This window comes from Ictalurus punctatus, chromosome 1 (genome assembly GCF_001660625.3).
Source record: "Ictalurus punctatus breed USDA103 chromosome 1, Coco_2.0, whole genome shotgun sequence".
Taxonomy (NCBI): domain Eukaryota; kingdom Metazoa; phylum Chordata; class Actinopteri; order Siluriformes; family Ictaluridae; genus Ictalurus; species Ictalurus punctatus.
The window spans coordinates 15,089,090-15,113,802 of NC_030416.2; the positions used below are offsets into that span (position 1 = coordinate 15,089,090).

The window sequence follows — 24,713 nt, forward strand, 5'->3', positions numbered from 1 at the left end:
AATAAAAAAAACTCTCTAGGTCCAATTAATAGTCCAAAATGTTATACTTTTAAATAATGAGCCTAATACCGTAAGTGTGACAATCCCTGGTATATTATGTATCAATATATTATATATATATTGCATAAATGTTTTTGCAGTTTAGTTTTAAATTTAAATCACATGTAGTACTGTAAATGAGCACTCTTGGGTTGCTGTAGCAATGCTTCACAGTTCAAGTCCTAAAGACCACATGACCTGTAGATTTTTGTTTTCCCCCCTCCTAGTAGATCTGTTCCACCTCAGTCAAGTTAAAAGGGCTTTATAATTATTAATAATGAGTGAATTTTTACAGGTTTGCTGTAATATGGAAAGCAAGAAACATTACAGTGCATGGAGCCTCCAGAACTGGAACTGAGCACTGAATCTTTTTCAGTTGCAGATGCTGATATGAATGACATTTAGCAAAAGATTGTAAAAGTAAGTTCATGAAAAGCTATATGGTAAATTATGGTGCAAAAATAAACCAGAAGTATAGAATGTACATGACCTTTCAAATTTACATTTAGGGCATTTGACAGATGTCCTTATCCAGCGCGACTTACAGAAGTGCTTTGACGTTTCTATCAATAAACACATCCTGATACTGATTCACTAGGTCATGGACTAAGAATACCATCAGTCTAAAAACTATTTTGGGGAGGTAATAGATTAAAAAAAGCAGACAAAACAATTATTTGAAAAAAATGTTAGATTTAAACAAATGTTACATTCAACCAAAATAATTGTTACCACTGAAGATTTAGGCTCAGGAGTTTGCAACACGGTCATGTCTCCTGGTTACAAACGTCAGGGTAGCATACTGGGTCTCAGTGGAGGACTGGGGAGAATGATTGCAGATACATTAAAGTGTTTATTTTTGACAGTAAAATAAGAATTAGCAGACCCAGGGAACTATTTCTGTATTTTAAATTTTTTAATGTACCTTTTTTCCTCTTTGACAAGTCCATGAGATCTTGTTATTTATTAGCTCTCAAAATCACCAACATAATTTGGTAAACAGATTCACAATTTATACAAAATGTGGTGTTGACTTATTGGCCATGAGTAAATGGCTATTATAGTTATATACTATTTACTAGCACAACATTCCTGTAAATATGTCAAATAAATACATACATACATACATACATACATAAAACCATTAATATATCTGTACTTCTTATTCTTACTTGTTGATGTTGCTGTGATGCATTATTGTCACTCCCAAGCATCAAAATAGCTGAAGAAAATGAACACCTCAATGTTAAATTATTGCACCAGTATACTGTATATTACAAACACGCCTTTTTTTTTCCAGATTTCATACCTGAATATAAATTTTTTCTATTTTAAAATGGTATCTACAGTACACTGAGATACTTAATATTTAATATTTATAGGCTATCGATAATATCTTATTCCAGATATAATAATTTCTTCTTTTTTACATTGAATATTCATGACATACCTCTTCTGTATATGCAGGCACATATGGCTAGGATTGCGAAGATGATCAGAAGTGAGATTCCTCCAAAAACAGCCAAGGGGACCAAACACTAATGTTCCTTGACTGCAATAAACCATTAAACAAATGGTTTATAGATGATAGAGATAACTTAGTCATAACCAATAAGTGACACAGTGGGTGCATTCCCGAGTTACAATACTCACACCTTGTACCTTTGAATAAAATTATTAGTGGTAAATAAAGGTAATACGACTCCAAAACTCTCATTTCTTAATGAGAAAGAGAAATTCTTGAATGAGTCATTATAAGTCTTGTTGGGGAAAAAAAAATTAGTTCCACGGAAATAAATCGAAAAAAATTAAACTTCATTTAGATTGAAAAACAAATGAACTCATATTAACAAAATAAGGCTTAATTCTGCAATAATGATAATCAAGAAATAATACCTTGTTGTGACACTGTCTTGTGGTCATGAGTGTTCACGTTCTGCTTGTTGGTTATATCTGGAGCTGAAATAAACAAAAACTGACATCAAACACAAATTACAATAGACACCAGAAGAGCAAACTTATCTAAATTTTTAATTAGTAGATAACTTTATTAAGGACATTTACCCATGACTATCAGCGCTGTTCCATTACCCATATAATCCACACCTTCATTTAACAGTAAACAATAAAATGTGCCGTTATCTGAAGGACTGGTTTGGGAAATTTTCAGTGAACATAGTGTGTCTTGCTCAGCTTTTGTGGTAATGGTCCTGAAGCCTGGGTTGTAGATCCTAAGGCCATTTTCTTGTTGGTACAGGAGCCATCTGACAGAGGAGCACTGACCAAATGCATTTGCTATATCACATGTTAACGTGACATTTGTACCATCATCCACAGTCAAACTGGGAGACTGAAAGACCAGAGTCCCTCCTATAACACACAACAAATTAAGAAAAAAAAACATTTTCGATTGTTTTAGTGAAGAGAATTTACACATATATTTATTTATAGAAATGTATTTAAGAAAATAAACTACCTTACCAGCATATATAAGTTGAAAGAGAAAAATCAGAAAGACACTATAAAGCATTATGTTTTCTTGACTAACCACTTCTACTGATACTTAAGAAAAACTGCTAACATTAGCATGTTACCTTCAATCAAATCAAAACTTCTCATGTTTTGTGACCTCAATTTAAAAACCGCAAATAGGCTACCTACTTTTGAATTTTCCATAACTGTCTTTGACTGTTAATTATATCACATCTTGCTCGTGCTGTGCATGTTCACATGTTTCAACTGAGCCCTACCTGAGAGGCTTTTCCCTATGAATAGCCTAAGCTGGCCCATCATAAAAGGAAAATCTATTACAGGTTTTGACCTTCGATTCAAAATGAACAGCGAACAACATGAATCACTAGTGGGCAGTAACGAGTGTCATATCAGGAAAAACATTTATTGTAGTTGAGGAGGTTTGCCTTATCTGATTTATGACCTCTTCATGACCTTTTAACAATAAAAGTATCTTCACAGTCATAGAAAAAGTTATTCAGTCAATCCCAATCTATGTTTTTGTATTATTTTTATACAGAAACACAGGTACCTATCTTCCTGTGTAAAACAAAGTATCCATGTGGCCCACTGATTAAGCAGATGGGTCCCACCCCAGTGCCTGCTCAGGTGCTCAAACAATAAAGGGACTGTTCACTCTCATAGTGAGGCACTGCATCTAAAGCACTGTTTCATTAGGACAAAAGCCAAGCAGAAGAGTTTACAGGCTGAAGGATTAGCACTGATGTGCGTTATCAACAAAGAAATGTCGCTTTATTGTATTACTGGACTGCTAATGCTTTGGTCAGGTAAGGTGTTAATATATAGATAGCTAATATATATATATATATATATATATATATATATATATATATATATATATATATATATATATTAATTTGTAAAATGAAGACGATAACAGGTGGAGAATGATCAATTTGCAACATTTAAAAATTATGAGCAACAACTCTTGTGAAAACTATGAATAACTATGAATTACAAAGCCTCTTAGAAAGGCATCACATAAATTTGCATACCTATATAGTACATTGAATACATTATAGTGAGGTAAGCCAACCTCTTCACTAAAATGTGTAACATGTTTTTATATTTATATAATGCTTTATTCTTCTCAAGGACCACTAGAAAGTATGTACAGAATAAGCAGTATTCCACTACTATGGATTTTACAATTGATTTTACAAAAAACAAATTTCTAAAAATCTAAGACAGCAACAACAACAACAATAATAATAATAACAAGAATAATAATGAAGGAGATATTATTTAGTTTTTATTTTGTAAAATATACTCTGATGTCATTGTCACAAGTTTTATCCATAATCCAGTTGTCTCCAAATACTTTTGAATGAAATTTCTTTAATTTAAAGGCAATGCAGCATAACATTAATGTCTCTATCTCCTTATATGTTGAAATACAAACGATTTGGCCATTTGACAGATTGCTGATTATCTTAGTAAATATTTTCCATGGATCTGTGTTTGTGCAGGTGTGATTACAGCTGGCAATGTTACAGAAGCTCCTGGAGTTGGCACAACAACTTCAAATGAAATCTCTGCCTTTATCATTAGCATAAAAATAACTAACCGCATTTACAACGACTCGCTTGAAGACCACCAATCACATTACTATAAAATACTACGACAGGAAGTTGAGAATATGGTAAGATGCCTTATTCTTAACCAACCAACCCAGAAAGTCTCAGTGTAAAAAACTTCATTAATGAGTAATCATACACTCAAAAGAAAAAAAACTTTACAATGTAATTGACTTATACTAACATTTTTATTAGTATACTATTTAATGTATTTTGGATCATTGATTTTAAACTTAGCAAATTTCTTATTTTCCCCCGTTTGTTCAGTTTTTTGAGATGTATAAATTTACACCATCAGCTCAGTATCAAGAGATTGCAGAGATGACTTTCAGGTAATAAAAACAAAACAAAACAAAACAAAAAACGTTTAAACAACAAATACATTACAAATAATAATAAAGTTGAAATCAAGCACTTGTTTTTACAAGCCATGGCCTGGAGTAATGTGTAATTGTAATGTGTAATTTTATTTCATCAGCAATGGATCTGTGATTGCCAATTCCATAGTGTTGTTTGGAACTAAGCAAATAAGTGGAAAGACTATTAAAAACATCTTCATTACCAATTATCAACATTACCCCGCGACACTGCTGCATCTAAACATCAACCATACTGCAGGTAAAAATGTCCCTCATATTGTTTCTCATGAGAATAAGAGTTCATAAGAGTTTTTTCTACAACACAAGACAGTGAGTGACTGAAGCATTAGGAGTACACACAGAAATAGACAACAGTCTGAAGCCATTACATGCTTTAACATTAATATATGCTCAGTAGATTGTAGACAGTACATTATAGATTATAAATCCATTACAGTCATGAATGACTGTCAAACCTTAACTATGTTAAGTAGTCTGTATGACTCTGTCTTCCCCTTGTAGATCAAGAACCCATTCCTGTCTTGTCAAACATTTCTCCTTCTATCGCCTCTATGACTACATCCATCACCAGCCCTAAGTTATCTGACCACACATCTGGAAACGAAAGTTCTACAGCATCTACATCCTCTGCCTTGACCAGCAGTGGCTCAGAAGAATCAACAAACAATATTACTGATACAGCTGCAAGCACACAAACTCATTCCAACACTAACGACAGTAACGTCACCCATTCTGCTTCTGAGACTACTTCAAATAATAGTATCTCAGACAACAGCATAACAGCAGTGCATCCAAGCACCATTACCTCAACCATGTCAGCTTCCAGTCCTTCAACCATGATACTGCATTCAAGCGGCAACATTTCAAACATCTCTGGTTCCAGTCCTTTAACCACGACAGAACATCCAAGTGGCAACATTTCAAACATCTCTGGTTCTAGTCATTTAACCACGACAGAACATCCAAGCGGCAACATTTCAAACATCTCTGGTTCTAGTCCTTTAACCACTACAGGACATCCAAGTGGCAACATTTCAAACATCTCTGGTTCTAGTCCTTTAACCACTACAGGACATCCAAGTGGCAACATTTCAAACATCTCTGGTTCTAGTCCTTTAACCACGACAGTACATGCAAGCAATAACATTTCAAACATCTCTGGTTCTAGTCCTTTAACCACAACAGTACATGCAAGCAATAACATTTCAAACATCTCTGGTTCCAGTCCTTTAACCACAACAGAACATCCAAGCGGCAACATTTCAAACATCTCTGGTTCTAGTCCTTTAACCACAACAATACATGCAAGCAGCAACACTTCAGCCATGTCTGCTTCCAGTTCTTCAACAACAGCAGTCCATGCAAGCAGCAACAACTCAGCCACTTCTGCTTCCAGTTCTACAGTCAGTACAGGGAAAACCGTAACCCAAAAGCCCACAGGACCTGAAGTGACAGACACAGTGGCAACAGAGCAGGGTGTGCCTGGTTGGGGCATTGCCATCCTGGTGCTGGCAGCCATCATACTTTTCTTCATGCTTGTCCTGCTCATACTGCTGGTGAGCCTGAAATAGACTACCAATCAAATCATTTTAAAAAATGTACCTAAGCTGTATCATACTCTTTTATGTTTCTTCTTTTTTCTTTACCATAAATATATTGTGACATATTGGTGATCTTGTGATACTTCTGCATCGAAACCTGCATTTTTTACTTGGGTGTAATGCATGATTCTGATGTTCACATCAGTGTGCCCTTGCTGTGAATGGAACATGGCTGTTGTGTCACTACTGTTTTGCTGAAACATAAAATAAAGCATGCTCCTCCTCACAGCTGCTGTTTTGGTGCTGTTGGTGGAGACAGCGTGGCTTCATGAATGTGTCTGATCCAGACCAAATGGGCTATTATAACCCCGACATTCCTATGTACTCCACTTACAGCACGTATGACTCACACAACGGCAAGTCACTGGTGAGTGAATCTCCATCTATATCTTCATCTAATTTTTGCCTTTACACACTTTAGATAACATAGTTTAAGGGAACACTCACACCAATCAGACATGAAGCAAGAACTAAGAGTTTTATTATTTTTAGGGTGTACTTAGTGTGACCACTTAGTGTGAGTGATAATGATATTTTTTTTACATACTGGTGAAAAATATAAAAGACAAAGAAGACGTTCTCTTTAGAAGTCCTGGGTACTGAGTGAATGTATTCTGGCACTAATTACAAACGAATAAGGGTGTCATCAGTAATGTCATTTATTTAGACTTAAAAATGATAAACTAGTCTAACTACCTTTGGATTACATTTGGGACTACAGATTTATATTTCATATTTGAACTACAGATGCAGTAAGAAACCACAACTGATTCTATTTAAATCATATAATTGTGTCATTTATGACCACATTCAAATGACAGAATAACTCAAATTAATTAAAGCCTCAAATTTTTTGATGTAAAAAATGTAATCAGGTAATCTGGAAAAAGGAACTAATTTATTATTCAGGCTTCTGACTACCTGTAGTTGACTTTTGGAATCGGATTCTGTAATCCAGATTACCCAGGACCTCCTTTAGTTACACGCATTTACGCATGCATAATATATATATATATATATATATATATATATATATATATATATATATATATATATATATATATATATATATATATATATATATACACACACACACACACACATATATTATATATATATATATATATATATATATATATATATATATATATATATATATATAAATATAATATACACACACACGACTACATATCCTATGTGAGATGTGGAGGTAACAATAGACTATTGCATGGCCTCCCCTTGCATCTCCATGCTCATCCAGGCAAAACTGGCTGCAGTTACTAAACAGCCCACAGTCCCACTTCCCTCCCACCTGTATAGGGCTCTCTTTGTGCCCAACCAGCTTTGACAGGGAAACCTGAGGCGTGGGAAACTCTACTCCCGCTCTGTGTTTCTCTTTCCCGCAACTGCCCTGGAGCTAGCGCTTTATCAGACCTAACACTGCATCTACGCACACAACAGTGTGCCCTCACTCACACACACACACACACACACATACACGTCTGTACCATTTAAGACATAGTTGTTTCCATCGTTGAAAATGTCACAGTCCCACAAACATTTCTGTAATCTCATTTCTATAAATGCCCTATAACTGATCTCACTCTATCAAAACATTTTACCCAAAGAGATTAGTAACTGAAACAGCTATTTAGAGACAGGTGTGTGTTATACACAGTGATCTGTTCATGGAACGACATGTTACATGTTCATTAAAGAAATTCATTAAAGAATATTTATTTATCCTTCATTATACATATGATATTACAATGCCTAAATGATTATGCTAGGACGCTGTTTGAAGTCAGTGAAGACTGTTGCTCCATTTCCCTCACACAAAGAGGCCATTGATGGGCCATAAATAAGCCTGCATGCTGCCCACACTGCAACAAACTCACACACAGCAGCTCCCAGAAAAGGAGTTTTGCCTTTTTTTTACTCACTGGAACCTAATTCAGTGAACTATGAAACCTTGGGAAAATGTCAGTGAAATTATTGCAAATATTAGTCATTTCAGTAATCAAACAGTTCTAATACTTTAACAGAATCTTAATTAACAGGAGTCAGGCTCCGAGAGACCTCCTAAAAAACAGACTGGAATGTACGCAGTGAACAAGTGACGCGACACCCAGGGCTTCAAGTCAAATGGTACAACTTTTGGATTAAACAACAAAAGCCACATCATAATTTACTCACCACGACTCAGCAACAACAATCAGGTGCTGTTTGGCTCTCCTGCTCTACCTTCCACCTGCCAGTCCAGCGATCAAAGAGGCACCACATAAAAGCTGTCCACAGGCTGTAATACCAAATAACCAGCAGGGATAATATTGTATGATATTTAGAATATATAATGCTGATTTCAAAGCAATCACCAGCCACTACATATTACTGTCACGTTGGACAACTGTAATGTTCTATGAGACAGTATCTGTTTGCTTAAAAATGGTTTACTGACAGTGATAGAAAATACATTTAGATTATATAAATAAACTGCACTGCTTCCAAATGGCTAATGTTATTGCAAAATGTCATTTCAGATCGATATGTGATGCTTTGTAATAAAGAAGGATTTATTACAATATATATTCTTTTGTGAAAAAAGACTAAAACATGTCATTTTATTTTAAAAAGGAATACATTTTATACAAAGATACAAATATATATATATTTTTTGCTAATTTAATGAGGGATGTCTCCGGTTAAACAGTGTTGAATGGGGGTAGGTTTAGGGATAATAAGCTGTGCCAGTGTCCAGATCACCTCAGCCTCTAGGGTCATTGCTTTCTGGGGCTATTGTGCTCATAAAAAGGTTTCTTTGTGTGGATGGGACCAGCGCAAAGATTCTTCTGCAGGTCTCAAAGGGAAGAAGAGGGGGAAAAGAGAGAATGGTGACAGACAGACTTTCAGTACTCTTAGAAAAGTGGAAGCCTCCTCCTGAAGAGCTGTTCGTCATAAAAGAAAATAAAAATACAGAAGTGAAACCAATGTTAGCTCAGAAATAGATCAAAAGCCTGAGTGTGCGGATCAATATGCAAATCGGAATTCCATTTAATCTATGTAGAAAAGTAGTCTTACATGTTTTGTACAGTCAAAAAATTTTTTTGTGATTTATTCCATATCGCTGCTTACAGTATATCCTGTTACACCTGTTATTCCCAGGCCAGGTGGAGCTAAAACTCAAACATTTACCCGTAACATTGATTGTACAGGTAGATGTTGGCCTGCTATGACACTGTTGCCTGTCGCACTTCCTCTGGTGCCCATATGATTACCGTTCCTTCTTGTCACCATGCCTAACGCAACCAAAACCATACAGGCCTCCCCAGTGACTAAGGCTGTAGAAAATCCCACTGGCACCGTTAAGGCATCCTGCTTCTACCGAGCAGACGATGGTTCTCCAGCCAGGCTCCTTATACTCAGAGTACTTCATCCTAGTCCTTTCAAAGGTAGCTTCTATTCCTTCCTTCCAAGGAACAGTGATTGAACACAATTGTATGGCATGATATCGAAGTAATCAGAAGTCATTTTAGGCATTACTCATTGGTTGCACCCACAGTGGAACATGGTGGAATTTTCCGGCACTTGTGGCCAAAATACTTTTCGAATTACACTTGAATGTCTACCTGTTAATGATGGTTCCAATAAGAATTAGGATCTCCAAAAAAGAACCATTCATTTTTGTGTGTATTTTAAAGAGAAATGCAATTTAAAGCCAGTAAAATGCACACAGGTACATGGTATCATGCTCTGCTGTTATTGTCTCTTCAAACTGAGATGTTAGGAAAATGACTAAATAAAACATACTGCATTGTCATAAGAGCTCATGATGTGCTTATACGTATAGAGTCTTTTTTCTGAGGCTATTATGTTAAACCTTTCAGTTTCTTATGACTAAGATGAATCTGCCAATGATTGTTTTAGCAGCTATTGGTTTCACTTTCTGGAAAAAAAATTAAATAATTGCTGCACAATTGTGGTTCAAATAACCTACACTGTAGTCTATAAAAGTCTATCCTTATAAGACTAGGACAAGTCAGCATGGTCTGTGCCACTGTTAATGTTCTACAAGAAACAAGACCACACCTTTTAAGACAACCAGTCAGCATAGCCTTTGTAACACCGTGTGACATGCTCATGTTTACATCTTGTTGTATTCACAGGTTATACAAGGTTCATAGTGCTGTAGAATGTGTTTAAGATCAGTTGTGTAATATGTACTGAATAAACATAGAAGAACAATTACTATTTGAAGATAATAACACATTAATAAACCAATAGTGTAAATGAACTACTTGATTAGTGGGCTGTCTGAGTGCAAATTTCACATTTCATGCAACTGTAGTATATTAGTCATTTGTTTCAGAGATAACAAGAGTCTTTACTGCCCCATTGTGGCTGGAAAGCATTTCATGTTTAATTAGATTAATTAAAATATTTAGGAAAAGAGCACACATGCTTACATGCATATCAGAAGTAAGCTCCTAGTAAGCTCATCATCTTTTCAATGGTGCTTAAAGAAAACAACCTTAGTGCATTATGAAGGTAAATATCAGGTGCTTATTTGGGTTCCACAGATCAGGTCTAAGAGTGAGAACGTATCTGCTGCAGTTAACCCTTCTCACAGCTAGCTGCCTGGGTACTCAGCCAGAGCTCTAAGGCATACTTGGTTCCTGTGCTGACCCGCTCCACATCCTCGCCCTCAGCCGAGGCCCGGTTACAGAACACTGACACGGGCAGAGTGGACTCGCTCAGCTCACCTTCAGGAGACACTTCAGTAACGCTACCACAGAGAACACCACAGCATCAAGTATTAGGGCAGAGCTAAGAACATTCAATACTAAGACATTTTACTCATTACTTATATGTAAAACAATAATCTATGCATTTGACAAAACATGAGATGATCGGAATGGTTACAAAAGACAGTAAAAATGTTTGTTGAACAGCTCATTTGCATGCTGTGGGTTTCTGTAATATTAATACTGTGCAGCCCTAGTCCAGATTTAATTAGATGTGTTCTTGAAATATGCTTATTGCAAAGCACATTTCCAATTAGGAACAGAACGTCTGTATACCTGACAGACTGAGGAAGATCAGCAGGTATATGAAAAGACTTTTCCTCCCCATCCACAGCAGATACGATAGCCCTGACCAGTCCTGCATCAACCCACACACACGCACTGACCTCGGCAGGCTCTGGCCTCATACAGGACTAATAAGAAAAGAAGAGACGGGTTTACAGATAATAAAGATATGCACATACAGTCCAATTACATGGTTCTTCCATCACCAGTTATATGGCAATTTTACTGCATATAGCTGAGCTTAGATGACATAGGCTGGCATTACCTGTAGCTGCAGGTGTGTATGGTTACTGCAGAGCAGCATGTAGGTGACAATGTGATGTCTCTGGGGCAGTCCTCGGGACAGCATGGGTGGGTATACAGACTGTGGAAGAGACAGGTTGTGAGAGGAGTCTTATTATTATGTTTCTCTTAACGGACAAAACCCCAACTGAAAATGTCCACTTTGGATATTATATACTGAATGAAAATCCTGGATTAGAAAGGCAAAAACTAATTAAAAATATACCAGGCCTAATATGTGGAGATTGTTTGAAATTAATGAGCACTGGTTTCAGTGTACCCTTGTACAACATTGGTATTTTTGTTATATTTTACAAAGCTGCTTTTTATTTTGTGCTGCAAACATACAGACTGTTTGCTTTGGCCCAGTGTGTCTACACATCAGCACTCTGAGCTCACCTCCCAGAGGCCCAGCAGCTGAGAGGAGGAGATGTCCTCAGGGTCCAGTTTAAGTCCAGTTTCCTCCCTCAGCTCCCGCAGGCCTGCATCCAACAGCTAATGCAAAACAAGTGAAAAGAAAGAGGCCATACTGAATGTCTACAAGATGCAAAATATGGCCTGATCTTTATTTGATTAATGAGCCTCCGGTTAATCTGCACAAGTAAGACATTAGTGATGGTTAGTTTAAGTAAAAACATAAGAAATAAAAATAAATAAATAAATAAATAAACAAACAATTCTACATGTACAATTAGCTCCTAAATTTTTGCCACTCTTTATGAAAATGCAAAAGAATGATTAACACATGCCAAAAATTATTGATGCCCTTACAATTAATATTATCCGGACTAGGTTCTTTCCCAAAGTGTCAGGAAGCAACCAGGCTTGGTGATACAATATCCTGGTGCTGGCAGAATTCATGGTGCCATCAGTATTTAGCTGATCAGCTAATTACCAATTCTCTTGTTAGTAAAACTGCGTTACATCAGAGTCAGCACTAGACTCTACAGTTCTATAGTTGAGTTAAACAGTTCTACAGTTGAGACAGCCCCTAAATTGACCGTGTGTCCAGAGTGACAGTTTTGGGAGTGAAACACTAATTGGGCAGACAGTAAAAATGTTGTTTCTTGAACAGCTCATTTCCATGATGCAGGTTTCTGTAATATTAAGGAATAACACATCCATTTTTTCGAAGCATACTTCTAATTAGCAACAGAATGTCTATATACCTGAAGAAGATATTCACAATATCCACAAGAGCCTCTGGACCACCAGCCACAAAACAGCCCCAACACATCAATGATCCACTACCCTGTTTTATTATGGGTATCAGGTGCTTTTCCTTAGATGCAGCCCCCATATTCACTAAACATGCTGATGATGTGCATTGCCAAAAAGTTATTGTGGTCTAACCTCAATAAATGAGTCCAGTAGCAGTTTCAATGAGCACTGAATTTTCTGGGTTGTTCTCATGAAGGGCTTCTTTCATGCAAATAGTTTGTCATGGATGACTGATTGATTTAATAGTTGATTTTAAAGCTTGTCAACCCCAAGCAAACTGTGGAATGTTAAAACTATAAATTTTATTGAAATATGTTTTAACCATATTATTGAAGGGTGCCAATAATGCTTAATTAAGTTGACTGTAGCTCAAATGGTACCTTTTCGTCAAGTTCCACATGGCCGCCTGCAGAAAACGAGAACACAGCATTTAGTTCACAATAAGGACTGCTTAGCTATGTCAACAATCTGAAATGAAGGTGAAAGCATCATGGCTCCTTAGGTATTAAGAGATATTAAGCATCTCAGAGTAATGCTCTGCCCTACTGGTCATCCATCAATCTTCTATACTGCTTATCCTTCAGGGTCGTGGGGAACCAGGAGCCTATCCCAGGTAGCATCGGGCACAAGGTGGGGCATACCCTGGACAGGGTGCACAATCACATACACATTCACACACCCATTACCCACTACGGACAGTTTGGACATGCCAATCAGCCTACCATGCATGACTTTGGACTGGGGGAAGAAACCAGAGTACCTGGAGGAAACCCCTGCAGCACGGGGAGCACATGCAAACTCCACACACACAGGTCAACAGTGGGAATTAAACCCCCAACAAACCACTAAGCCACCATGTGCCCTACCTACTGGTCACATGATTATAAAAATGGTTCAGTAGTCAGCAGATTTTTACTTTACAGTTTAGCTTATAAAGCCTGAGTCTGCACATTCTATTTGTTCTCTCCTAAAGCTGCAGTTTAGTGTGACACTTAGGATGGAAAAAAAAGGAGAAGAAACACTCTGCAGTCTGGGCAGCATCATACTCACCAGGTGGGACCCACACATTAGGAAAAATCCTCAGGGCATGAGCACGCCTGGTCAGCAACAACCTCTGATTGGCTGACTGTAGCAGTATAGCCACGCCCACATCCACGCCTCTTCGGAGAGTGTCTGGTGAAAGCGACGCCGCCTCTGAGGGAGAGAGCAATTTCATTGGGCAGAACGGCGCCCTCTGGAGGCAGAAAGTCAGTTTCATCCACAAGCAAAATAAAACCGCACACTATCATACTAATCAATATGTCTAAATACTGTTCTATATATCGTGTTGAATAAATAATTTAACATGCAACCCTGAACATTTTAAAGGGCTGTTTAATGATTAATTTGCTCGAACGATGACATAGGATGTCGTCATTAATGACGTCACTCGTGTTGACGTCTAACCTTAAGAGGCACGCCCCTCTCATGACTTCCCTGACACAGAATAAACCGGTTGTTTTCCAGGGAACAAGTCACAGTTGTTTGGTCGTCAAGATGTCCAGTAAAGTGTCCAGTAATGCTCTAGGAAAATAAAAACACCAGTCAAACCATTTGTACAAGTGTACACGTACTAAGAGTGACAACAGCTCTTGTTTAACTGACCTGAACAAACTGGGCACAGTGTGGAGCTGCGCTTTCTTTGGATAAATGCACCAAGATTCGTCGTACTTTCTCCATTATTAGCAATATAATTAAACAGCACTGAACATTAAGTTATAATAACTCATGAGGGGTGAACTTAAGGAACTTAGCCAAACCACTACAATAACAAACGACATAGCCCCCCAAATTTAAATGACCACCATACATTTATTGTAGAAAATGTGTCCAAAATGACGTTTCAGTTGGTCAAAATCAACAACCAAAAAAACACAAGTATGCATGAATTCAGTGTCGCGGTAGAGCCACTGGACTCTCCTCCAAAATGGCTGCCATTTCTTCAAAATAAAAGTCACACATTCACAGCATACTGACTCGCTGTGCTTGAAATGGTATCCTACTGACTACACTGGAAAATACATAGAACACTACAATGTGTCCTAGACGTGTCCATACATAGGGGAAGTTAACACTTTATAGCAAAATATAACTTTATTTACAAAACATCCTCCACCATTTCTTTGTAAACACACCCTGAGTCATCTGTGTAAACTTTGGCTCCCAGGTTGGCAACGTTGTCGAGTGTGATGTGTTTGCAATGTTTCCTGTTAAAGGCCATGGCAACCTTGCGACAGCTTCCTGGTCCAGCCATGAGGATGAGTTCAATGCATAATTCTTTTTTCAAAGGCATAAAGGCTACCTGAAAAAATATATATATAAACGAAGTATAGACAATTTTGGAAGACATTTTGCTAAATATTTATATTTTCCCCTATGTATGGAGACATTTGGAACACCCCGTATTATAGGAACAGAAATGGTTATTGAAGAAAATTATTTTAAACACTACATTATATGAGTTTGCTCATCACTTACATTTATAAGAAGCCTGAGAAGTCAGAAGGGGCAGTGCCTTCTTCGTGCTGTATTTCTCATCAACGTTGTGAACTGCTCAAACCAAAATATGCAATGCAATATGGGTGCAGCATTTGTACCCATTTGTGCATTATGGGATTAACTGTGCACAGCTTTCAAAACTTCTAAATCAGTGCGTTTACATGGACAACAATTGATACCCAACTGATTCTTCAATCCTACCTTCTTCAGCTCACCTCATCCAGAAAATCAATCAATGTCTGCCATCTTTACATAGGTACCAGTTATTAAAATGCAGTAGAAGAGAAGAGAAATTAGGCTTTTAGAATCAGGATACATAAGTGTTTCCTATGGGGAAGTGTTGTTGTAGCGCATGACATAAGTCTACAGTATAAATGCACCAGCTCTCCCAGAAAACAAGTTATAATGAAACAGTACTCAGAACCACAAATACAAAATTAATAATCTTAATATAAACAATTGAGTACAAATTAAATCTTCAGATTAAATATGCATTGCTTAATTGTGGCCATGTAGAAAAGTCAGGTGCTGATAGAATCTTGTTTATGCACTCCTTATGTACAGGTGGGTTTCCTCCCATAAAACATAACTAAAGGTGGATTAGAGTGTGTGAATGCTGCCCTGCAATGCAGTGGTGTTTCATAGAGTATTCCCACCTCACAGCCAGTGTCCCCCGGATAGACTCCAAACCCTCCATGACCCTGCCCAGGATAAAGTGGTTACGTAAGATGAATGAAAGAATCACTGTTTTATATATGCAGATCTGTTATAAAGTTAGCCGAATACGACTAGGCAACTTGTTATCAATAAGTGAATTCACTTACAGTCTCATCTGAAATGATTGGAATGGCAAGGCCAATTCATTTGTTTGTGCTATACACCAAAGACATTTGGGTTTGAGATCAAAAGATGGGTATGCAAATAAAGTTTATTATTTCAGCTTTTATTTCCTGGTATTTACATCTAGATGTGTTAAACAACATTAAACATAGAACCTTTTGTATCAGACCACCCAATTTTTAGGTGAGCAAAAGTATAAGAAAAGGTAAGTCTTGAAGTAAATGAAAGAAAATAACATAATATTTGATTGCATATGCCTTGCTTCCAATAACTGCATCAAGCCTCATTGACATCACCAAATTGTTGGTTTCTTCTTCTTCTTTTTTAATGGTTTTCCAGGCTTTTACAGCAGCCTCTTTCAGTTGTTGTTTGTTTCAGGTGGTTTCCCCCTTCAGTCTCCTCTTCAGGATTTGAAATTCTGCTAAATTGGGTTAAGATCTGGTGATTAACTGGGCAGTCTCAAACCTTCCACTTTTTCCCCCTTGATGAAGTCCTTTGTTGAGTTGTCAGTGTTTTGGATAATTTTCTTGTTGCATTATGAAGTTCCTTCCAGCTAGTTTGGATGCATTTCTCTGTAAATTGACAAATGTTCCTGCAAACTTCTTTATTCATTCTGCTGCTACCATCATGAGTTATATCATCAATAAACACTAGTGAGCCTGTTAAAGAAAAGGCCATGCAAGCCCAAGCCCTGACACTACCTCCACCATGATTCACAGATGAGCTTGTATGTTTTGGATCATGAGCAGATCCCTTCTTTCTCCACACATTGGCCTTTCCATGGCTTTGTAGAGGTTAATCTTGGTTCCAGAACTTTTGTGGCTCATCTCTGTATTTCTTTGCCAATTCCAATCTGGCTTTCTGATTCTTTCAGCTGATGAGTAGATAGCATCTTGTGGTATGGCCTCTATATATTTCTGCACTTGAAGTCTTTGAGCGGTGGATTGTGATACCTTCACGAGTGTCCTGTGGAGGTTGTTGGTTATGTCAATGATTGTTGTTTTTGTGTTTTTCTTTACAGCTCTCACAATGTTTCTGTCTTCAGCTGCTGTTGTTCTCAGTGTCTGTTGCTCAGTACATCAGTGGTTTCTTTCTTTTGCAGGACATTCCAAATTGTTGTAGTCACTATGCCCAATGTTTGTGCAATGTCTCTGATTGATTTTCCCTCTTTTCTCAGCTTCAAGATGGCTTGCTTTTCTCCCATAGACGGCTGTCCGATTTTCATGTTGGTCTATCCTTTTTAACAACAAATGCAGTCTTCACAGGTGAAACTGAAGGCTGAAACCATGAGTAGATGTTCAGAGCTATTTATTGTTTAAACAATCAACTTAACAAGACACACCTGGGTAACAAGAAATATCTGTCAGTCCATGTTCCAATATTTTTGCTGACCTACAAATTGGGTGGTCTGATACAAAATGTTCTATGTCATTTAACACATCTACATATAAATATCAGGAAATAAAAGCTGAAATTCTAACTTTCTTCTCATATTTAATTTTTAATTTAAACCCAAATGTCTTCAGTCTACAGCAAAAAACAACAACGAATTAACCCTGTGTTCCAGTATTTTAGGAGGGGACTGTAGAACCACATGAAATTGGAGCAGGTGAGTAGGACAGGGCAAGTATTTGAACTTGAATCAACAAGTGTGTTACTTTAGACCTTACTGGGGTACTATTTTGGTGCTTTTTAAATGGAAAAATAAAGTAACATAATAAATTTTTAGGTATACTGAATATTTATTTTACTTTGTGGGTATGGCACTTTCCTTTATTTACACTTTTTAATGCAGAAAATATTCCATTGCTGTTTGTCTAGCAAATCATGTTTATTTTAAACATCAATCATACATAAACACGCATGACACTGTCTATGATTTTCCATCACTACATATAAAGAAGTTGAAGAATACAGGCAAAATGTAAATCTGACATGCTGTTGTAAAGGCAATGACACACTGACACAGACAGTACTGTGAACTGATAACATGCTTCCACAAGAGGAGATTACACCGGCTGAGCCCTTAAGTGAGGCTTCAACCTCTTACTTTTTGTTGTTAGTGTCCATTAATTTTGGTCACAAGTGGTGGCACTTACAGAGTTGGCAGTCATCATAGCTTTCCTGAAGTATCAGTAAATATAAAATAGGATGACAAAAAAAGCCAAGCAATGCCAATCATTTGTTAACACTTAGATGATCTTGACACAGTTCTCCCACATTAGAAACATCCTTACTTTCATGTGTACTCTGGGCAATATTTATCAAGCTTTCATTCTTTTGTAAAGTCTGTCAACTCTGGTTGCCTAAAAATGTAAATGCAAATATTACAAATACACTGACATTACTAGTGTTCATTATATATTGCTAGTGTGTAATCTTAAGGTTTTTGTTTGAGTTGGCCAGATAGATTCCTTGGTAGATTCTTTTGAACCCAATGTTTTTTTGAGGAAAAGCTTAATAAATGTTGTTCAGTATTATCTCTCATTACTAGCCTTATAATTTGACTAATGTTTCATGCAAATGATGTTCTACAGCACCCCAGCACAGACTTGCATTAATAATATACTATATTATACATCATCTCTCATATTTCTTTCTTTGTTTTGAAAGCAGTTGTAGTCCAGTACAAACATGTATTTTGTGACTGATAATCTGTCTAATTTGCAAATTGGTTAGCATATTAAAAAAAAAGAATTGCTACCTACATTTCTGTACAATCTTACAGCATTCACGTCTATGGCTTGCTCATTACTGACACTACAAAAGTATTTTCATGCAAACAAACTTGTCTATTAGTGCAAAATGAATGAAGTCCTAGCAACTATTTAGCCATCAAAATTCACTGCAGCGTGAGAAAACAGCCAAATAACGACCTAACAGTTGTTTTTTGTTTGTTTGTTTGTTTACAAATTATTTACATTGTCACAAAAGTTTTTGTTTGAATTGTGTGTGATTTAGAGTTGAAACAGTTGTTTCTTTTGATTGGTATGAAACTGTGCTAAAACCATTGATCTTATCCTGTGAGAGATTTTGTTCGGTCAGTTCCCATTACGCACATTAGTCCTGGCCTGTCCTCCGGCACCGTACTGTGCGTTTGCAGTGGAGGTAGGAATAGGTGTCATCTCCTGGAGGCAAATGATGAGGAGAAATGTAAACTTCACATGCAATAGCTTTAAGCAAGGTCAATATATATATATATATATATATATATATATATATATATATATATATATATATATATATATATATAAATTATAATCGCTCATTTAGTCCATAGATAATCATAATAATAAAGAATATAGCCTACCATGGGATGTTAACCGTCCATGCTTATAGTTATAGTTTTTAACTAAATATTTTGCCTTGAACTATAGTACAAAGCAGCCATGACAACTTATGTACATGAAATTGCATGTTATATCAGCAATCTTACCTTAATAGCACTAACAGATAGGGCATACACTCCAAAAAGTGCCACAACCAAACCGATAATACACACCAATACCAAAAAACCAATCAAGGTGCCCAAAATGCCATTCACCAGGAACTGCAAAAAAAAAAAAAGAGAGAAAAGAATTTGAGCAAACATGATATCAGAAATAGCATAATAGTATCCAGAGCTCAAATCATATATGTAAGCAATGTAAATATTAAGACACATACACTCACTGAATACTTTATTAGGAACAAAATACTAATAGTGATTTGGGCCTCCCTTTGCTCTTAAAACAGCATCAATTCTTTGTGGCATGGATTCCACAAGATATTGGGAACATTCCTTTGAGATTCTGGTCCATGTTGACATGATTACATCACGCAATTCCTGCAGGTTTTTCAGGTGCACTTTCCTGCTGCGAATCTCCCGTTCTACCACATCCCAAAGCTGTTCTATTGGATTCAGATCCGGTGACTGGGAAGGCTACTGAAGAACACTGAACTCATTATTATGTTCATGAAACCAGTTTGAGAGGTCTTACTTTGTGACATGGTGCATTATCATGCTGGAAGTAGCCATTAGAAGATGAGTAAATTGTGGCCATGAAGGGATGCACATGGTCAGCATCAATACTCAAACAGGCTGTGGCATTCAAGCAATTATTGATTGGTATTAACAGGCCCAAATGGGTGTGCCAAGAAAACATTCCCCACACCTTTACACCACCTCCACCAGCCTGGTGACACAAGGCAGATTGGGTCTATGGAGTCATGCTGTTGGTGCCAAATTGTGACCCTACCATCTGTATGCCTCAGTAGAAATTGAGATCCATCAGACCAGGCTACATTTTTCCCAATCTTCTCCAGTTTTGGTGAGCCTGTGCCCACTACAACCTCAGCTTTCTGTTCTTGGCTGACAGAAGTGGAACCCGACGTGGTCTTCTGCTGTTGTAGCACATCCACCTAAAATTTTGACATGTGCATTCTGAGATGATTTTCTGCTCACCACAATTGTACAGAGTGGTTATCTGAGTTACTGTAGCCTTGCTTCAGCTTGAGCCATGCTGGCCATTCCCTGCTGACTTCTCTCATCAACAAAGCGTTTCCGTCCGTAGAACTGCCGCTCACTGGATGTTTGTTCTTTATTGCACCATTCTGAGTAAACTCTAGTGACTGCTGGTGTGATAATCCCAGGAGATCAGCAGTTATATAAATACTCAAACCAGTCCATTTGGCACAAAAAATGGTCAGAATCACTGCAATCAAAGTTTTTCCCCATTCTGATGGCTGATGTAAATATTACCTTAAGCTGCTGGTCCGTATCTGCATGATTTTACACACTGCACTGCTGCCACACTGTTGGCTGGTTAGATAATTGCATGAATGAATAGGTGTACAAGTGTTCCTAATAAAGTGTTTAGTTAGTGTATAAAATATGATACTGTGTCAGATGCTCAAAGGCCACATTGGAAAATGTTATACTTTGTTAAAAAATACATTCTTAAAACTCTGTATTGGAATGGTGGTGAGATTTTTATTAGTGGTTAAAAAAAAACCTTTTCAAGGTCCAATCAACTTTTTCCAGAAAACCAAAGGAAATCATAGACAAAAATGTAGTTGTAGAGGAACTACTGTATTAAACAATCTGGTCGATGGTACATGTAACAAAGCACAGAATATAACTCACCTCCTTCTGTCCCGCTTTATCTCCTTCTCCACAGCAAGCCCACACTGAATGGAGTGGGTCACAACACCACTGAAACGAGCAGGGCAGAGCCTGGAGTCACACCTTTCTCAGAGGTGATACACACCTTCTTAGATATCCTTTATCAATTTATTCAGTTTGGTACGTAGTACATCCAACTGAGAATTTCTTCACATTATATCTGATGCTTTCTATTCCTACTATATACTGTAATGTATTATATAAAGCATGAACTAACCAGGGGCCTCAATCTAAGGGATAATGTGAGATTATTGTGAGATCCTGTATTAGACGTTAAAAATGATCATTAAAAAACAAATTCCACGCTTGCAATAAAATAAGGAAAGTTCTTGCTTCACAGGTAATGGTCGACAAAACAAAATAAAAATACTTCTGATTATATATTTTGGTATGTGAGTGGCGGTACATGAGTAAATGTCAAGAAGTATAACATTTTCCAATTTGAGCATCACACATTTGAATATAAGGCAAATTTAACTGATCATACACAAATGTATATAACTGCAATACAGCTAAGTCCATGACTGGTGCCCAAAACATGCAATATTTTTTTTCCAGGACATTGAATTCTAAAATTATATTGCAGGTATTTTCTTGGCATTGGCATATTAAATGATGGAAAAGTCTGAGGTGTGTAATGTTGCAATGTTTACCTCGGTGTCTCTGTAATAGTAGGATTCCCCACGAAAGGGCACATGTCGGGCTATGAGACCAAATCCGACAATATCAAATGCTGCGGTTAGCAACTGCAAAACAATGGTTGTACCCACCTGTGAAAATAAAAAAAAATAAAAAATAACAAATCTGAATTCTCTGTCCAAAAAAATGCAAATCTGCTTGTAACTTTCAGGCATACTGTATACTGTAGAGATTAGTTCAACCGAGATCTGCCCAGAGTGAATGAAACTGGACACATCCCCATAAGAGAGAGGCTGAGCAGCAGAGTGACAAATGCGTTGTACACAGATAGTATTGATGCTGGCATGAGCCGGAAGGATCCAATAACAAGAATATATAACAAAAGCAAAAAGTAAAAAGTACAGAAACAGTGAAGCAATTTAAGACACAATCTTACAACAGCGACTGCTATAAAGCTTTGAGAGAGAACATTCAACAATACATAAGCCTTTCAGCTGAACTGTTACATCCAAGTCAACTCAAGAGCAATGAAAGATGAACCTTTAAGCAGAGAAAATCTAAGTGAATGACTGACTGCTCTGAACTGGCATTTCAGTCACAGTGCTCACACTGCTCATAATCATCATCCAAAAAAAAAAAAAGATCTTAAGCAATGGTCATTTGCCTATTTACCTTTCAGCCAAAAAAGAGAGGATAAAACACAGATGTCTAGGGTGCTGAAGAAGCAAGATTCTGGCTATCAGTCAGCGCTGGGTGCTGTCCAAAGGGCTAAATTGCACTTGCCCAGCATTTTCTAAAATACTTAAAGTGCTTAACAGATTGTATACATTTATTATACTCATTATACGGAGAATTTCTTTTCATTATGGTATACAAAATATCATACCAGACATTTAGATGGTCTCCTACCAGTATGCACCAAGACAATTCCAGTGATAATGAGCTGCAGGAAAGAGCAATACAAAACACTGCATCACTTCTGTAAGTCGACCAACCATAAATATGTTATTACATGACATGCAAAGCAGACCAGTGAATTCCAGTGTAACTAGTGCAGTTATTTATTATCGTACCCTCCTTTCATTGCAATTCTCTCAGTTATTTAAACTGAATGCATTTATTCTGAAAAATAAACTCTAAATTTACCTTATTGACTCAATCCACTGCATAGAATATTTTTTTTAAATCTCTTAATTACTTCACTCCTTGCTCCTCCGATAGGTCAATAGGTATTGCTTGATTTACTTGGACATATATTTTTGGACGATATTTTCAACGAGTTGATAAATTGATAAGAGCCAGGCCTTACTTGAGCACCATTCAGGATGAGGATGATGACCTCCCGCTGGATGTGGTAGTGCAGTTTATACACAATCGTGCTCAGAATGACCGTCAGCAACCCAATGATGATCTCCACTGCCTTTTAAACACATACGCCGCTTATATATCAGCATATACACCAGGGTGTTGCTCTTCTATAATGAGTTAGCTGCAGTCAACTGCAGTACAATTATGGATTTCTGAACTATTAGGGCAGCAGAACATATAAGATCATCTATTATATTAGTGCATTAAATGAAAATACATGCCATTTGTATTTTGCCAGGCAATTAAATTGACCATGGATATATATATATATATATATCTTTTTTATCACTATATAGTGCACTCTAGTCTAAACGTGCAAAAGAATGAAGTCTGGCTAATGGATCTGCTCCAAAGCACTGCTGCATCTCTTTGCTTGCGTGTTTGTTTATGTGCGTGCATGAGAGAGAGAGAGAGAGAGAGAGAGAGAGAGAGAGAGAGAGAGAGAGAGAGATTGTTGATATGGGCGTTTCCTTGTATTATCAGTGGTAATTTAATAATAGAGGTGAATTTCGTAATGACCAGTACTGATTACTGACACAGTCAGGTACAAAAGCTATAGTCAGTAATATTTAGGCCAGTGAATTTAGGTATTGCTGTTGTCCATGGCATATAGTCTATATCGCATAGTCTAGTCTCTTTATATATTTAATAATAATAATAATAATAATAATTAAAAAAAAAAAAAAAAAAAAAAAAACTCACCCCAAGGGTTTTGGGCTCGCTGCTCTTGAAAGCCTTAATCTGAGACGGGTACAGCGACATGGTGCTCTGTGTGAGCCAAACACAGTCAGCGACACGACATTATTCAGCACAGCAAGATGACAGCATCCCAGTCTGGGACTGAACCGCATCACACACGCGCGCATTCGCTCCATCTTAAAGTTAAAACAATCGCAATAAAAATGCTCCGATTGCCTTTGCATGCAGTTCATGAATCTGAATAAGCCATACCTTGAGTTGTGCAGAGGCGGTGTTGACAAACCGAGGAGGGGTCCAAACCGCTGCAGCACTCTTAATGTAATGAGGCGAGGCAATCCGGACACAGCCGAATGAGGGCGAGCTCAATACCTCTGTATTCTAGAGCAATCTCGACTCTAAGAGCTGTGTTGTGAGGTATGTTTCACCGGAGCATGAATTATCTAAACGCTTTGGAGGGGCTGAAGAGCGCAGTTGAGAATGTGGTGTGGCAGACTGCAGCAAGTAGAGAAGACCCACTGCTGGAGAGTATTGACACTAGTGTGCTACGTCGTGGGTGTGGGAGGAGAAGGAGAAGGTAATATGATGTTAAAGAGCCGACACTGTTTCAGTCTGTGTGTGAAAAGGACATGCACTAAACGCAGACACAGCAAGTGGGCAAAAGGTATTGCCTCACCCCACTACTATGCTGTGAAGATCAATCTATGGCTCAGTTTCACTGGGAATTGTGTCACTAAATCGTACAGCGA

At 37.3% G+C, this 24,713-nt stretch overlaps 3 protein-coding genes and 1 long non-coding RNA gene across 5 annotated transcripts; 2 read left to right on the forward strand and 2 right to left on the reverse strand.

Annotated features, from left to right (window-relative positions):
* Nucleotides 1-3,075: 3,075 nt before the first annotated feature.
* Nucleotides 3,076-5,704, forward strand: LOC124628424 (mucin-1). Its single transcript, XM_047157201.2, has 6 exons — nt 3,076-3,338; nt 4,041-4,213; nt 4,416-4,480; nt 4,627-4,766; nt 5,030-5,245; nt 5,697-5,704. The coding sequence occupies exons 1-6, from the start codon at nt 3,275-3,277 to the stop codon at nt 5,702-5,704; spliced, it is 666 nt and encodes a 221-aa protein (XP_047013157.1). The 5' UTR covers nt 3,076-3,274.
* Nucleotides 5,705-5,969: 265 nt separating this feature from the next.
* On the forward strand, nt 5,970-8,375 carry LOC108267585 (uncharacterized). Its single transcript, XR_001813151.3, has 3 exons — nt 5,970-6,084; nt 6,359-6,496; nt 8,190-8,375. It is a non-coding gene; the product is annotated as an uncharacterized LOC108267585 (long non-coding RNA).
* A 2,146-nt stretch (nt 8,376-10,521) lies between these two features.
* nudt17 (nudix (nucleoside diphosphate linked moiety X)-type motif 17) lies at nt 10,522-14,696 on the reverse strand. Its single transcript, XM_017471793.3, has 8 exons — nt 14,364-14,696; nt 14,166-14,282; nt 13,770-13,953; nt 13,100-13,125; nt 11,898-11,993; nt 11,482-11,580; nt 11,208-11,344; nt 10,522-10,912 (listed from the first exon to the last, which is right to left on the reverse strand). Exons 1-8 carry the CDS (start codon nt 14,436-14,438, stop codon nt 10,741-10,743), a joined length of 906 nt encoding a protein of 301 aa, XP_017327282.2. The 5' UTR covers nt 14,439-14,696; the 3' UTR covers nt 10,522-10,740.
* A 3,211-nt stretch (nt 14,697-17,907) lies between these two features.
* Nucleotides 17,908-24,618, reverse strand: si:dkey-7j14.5 (CD20-like domain-containing protein). Of its 2 annotated transcripts, XM_017475187.3 has the most exons (8): nt 24,220-24,618; nt 23,971-24,036; nt 23,210-23,320; nt 22,787-22,843; nt 21,915-22,031; nt 21,223-21,291; nt 19,534-19,647; nt 17,908-19,225 (listed from the first exon to the last, which is right to left on the reverse strand). In XM_017475187.3, the coding sequence occupies exons 2-8, from the start codon at nt 24,028-24,030 to the stop codon at nt 19,139-19,141; spliced, it is 615 nt and encodes a 204-aa protein (XP_017330676.1). In that variant the 5' UTR covers nt 24,031-24,036; nt 24,220-24,618; the 3' UTR covers nt 17,908-19,138. The 2 variants fall into 2 exon arrangements, with proteins under 2 accessions (XP_017330676.1, XP_017330685.1); XM_017475196.3 differs by lacking the exon at nt 21,223-21,291.
* Between the last annotated feature and the right edge of the window lie 95 nt (nt 24,619-24,713).

Coding starts and splice junctions, on each gene's coding strand:
- LOC124628424 (XM_047157201.2), top strand. CDS start 3,275: ATGTGCGTTATCAACAAAGAAATGTCGCTTTATTGTATTACTGGACTG. Junction 4,214..4,415: donor GACAGGAAGTTGAGAATATG/GTAAGATGCCTT, acceptor CCGTTTGTTCAG/TTTTTTGAGATGTATAAATT. Junction 4,481..4,626: donor ATTGCAGAGATGACTTTCAG/GTAATAAAAACA, acceptor TTATTTCATCAG/CAATGGATCTGTGATTGCCA.
- nudt17 (XM_017471793.3), bottom strand. CDS start 14,438: ATGGAGAAAGTACGACGAATCTTGGTGCATTTATCCAAAGAAAGCGCA. Junction 14,283..14,363: donor ACTGTGCCCAGTTTGTTCAG/GTCAGTTAAACA, acceptor TTATTTTCCTAG/AGCATTACTGGACACTTTAC. Junction 11,994..13,099: donor ATGTGGAACTTGACGAAAAG/GTACCATTTGAG, acceptor GTTTTGCATTAG/CTGTTGGATGCAGGCCTGCG.
- si:dkey-7j14.5 (XM_017475187.3), bottom strand. CDS start 24,030: ATGTCGCTGTACCCGTCTCAGATTAAGGCTTTCAAGAGCAGCGAGCCC. Junction 22,844..23,209: donor TCATCCTGAATGGTGCTCAA/GTAAGGCCTGGC, acceptor TCTTTCCTGCAG/CTCATTATCACTGGAATTGT. Junction 19,226..19,533: donor TATCTGTTAGTGCTATTAAG/GTAAGATTGCTG, acceptor ATTTGCCTCCAG/GAGATGACACCTATTCCTAC.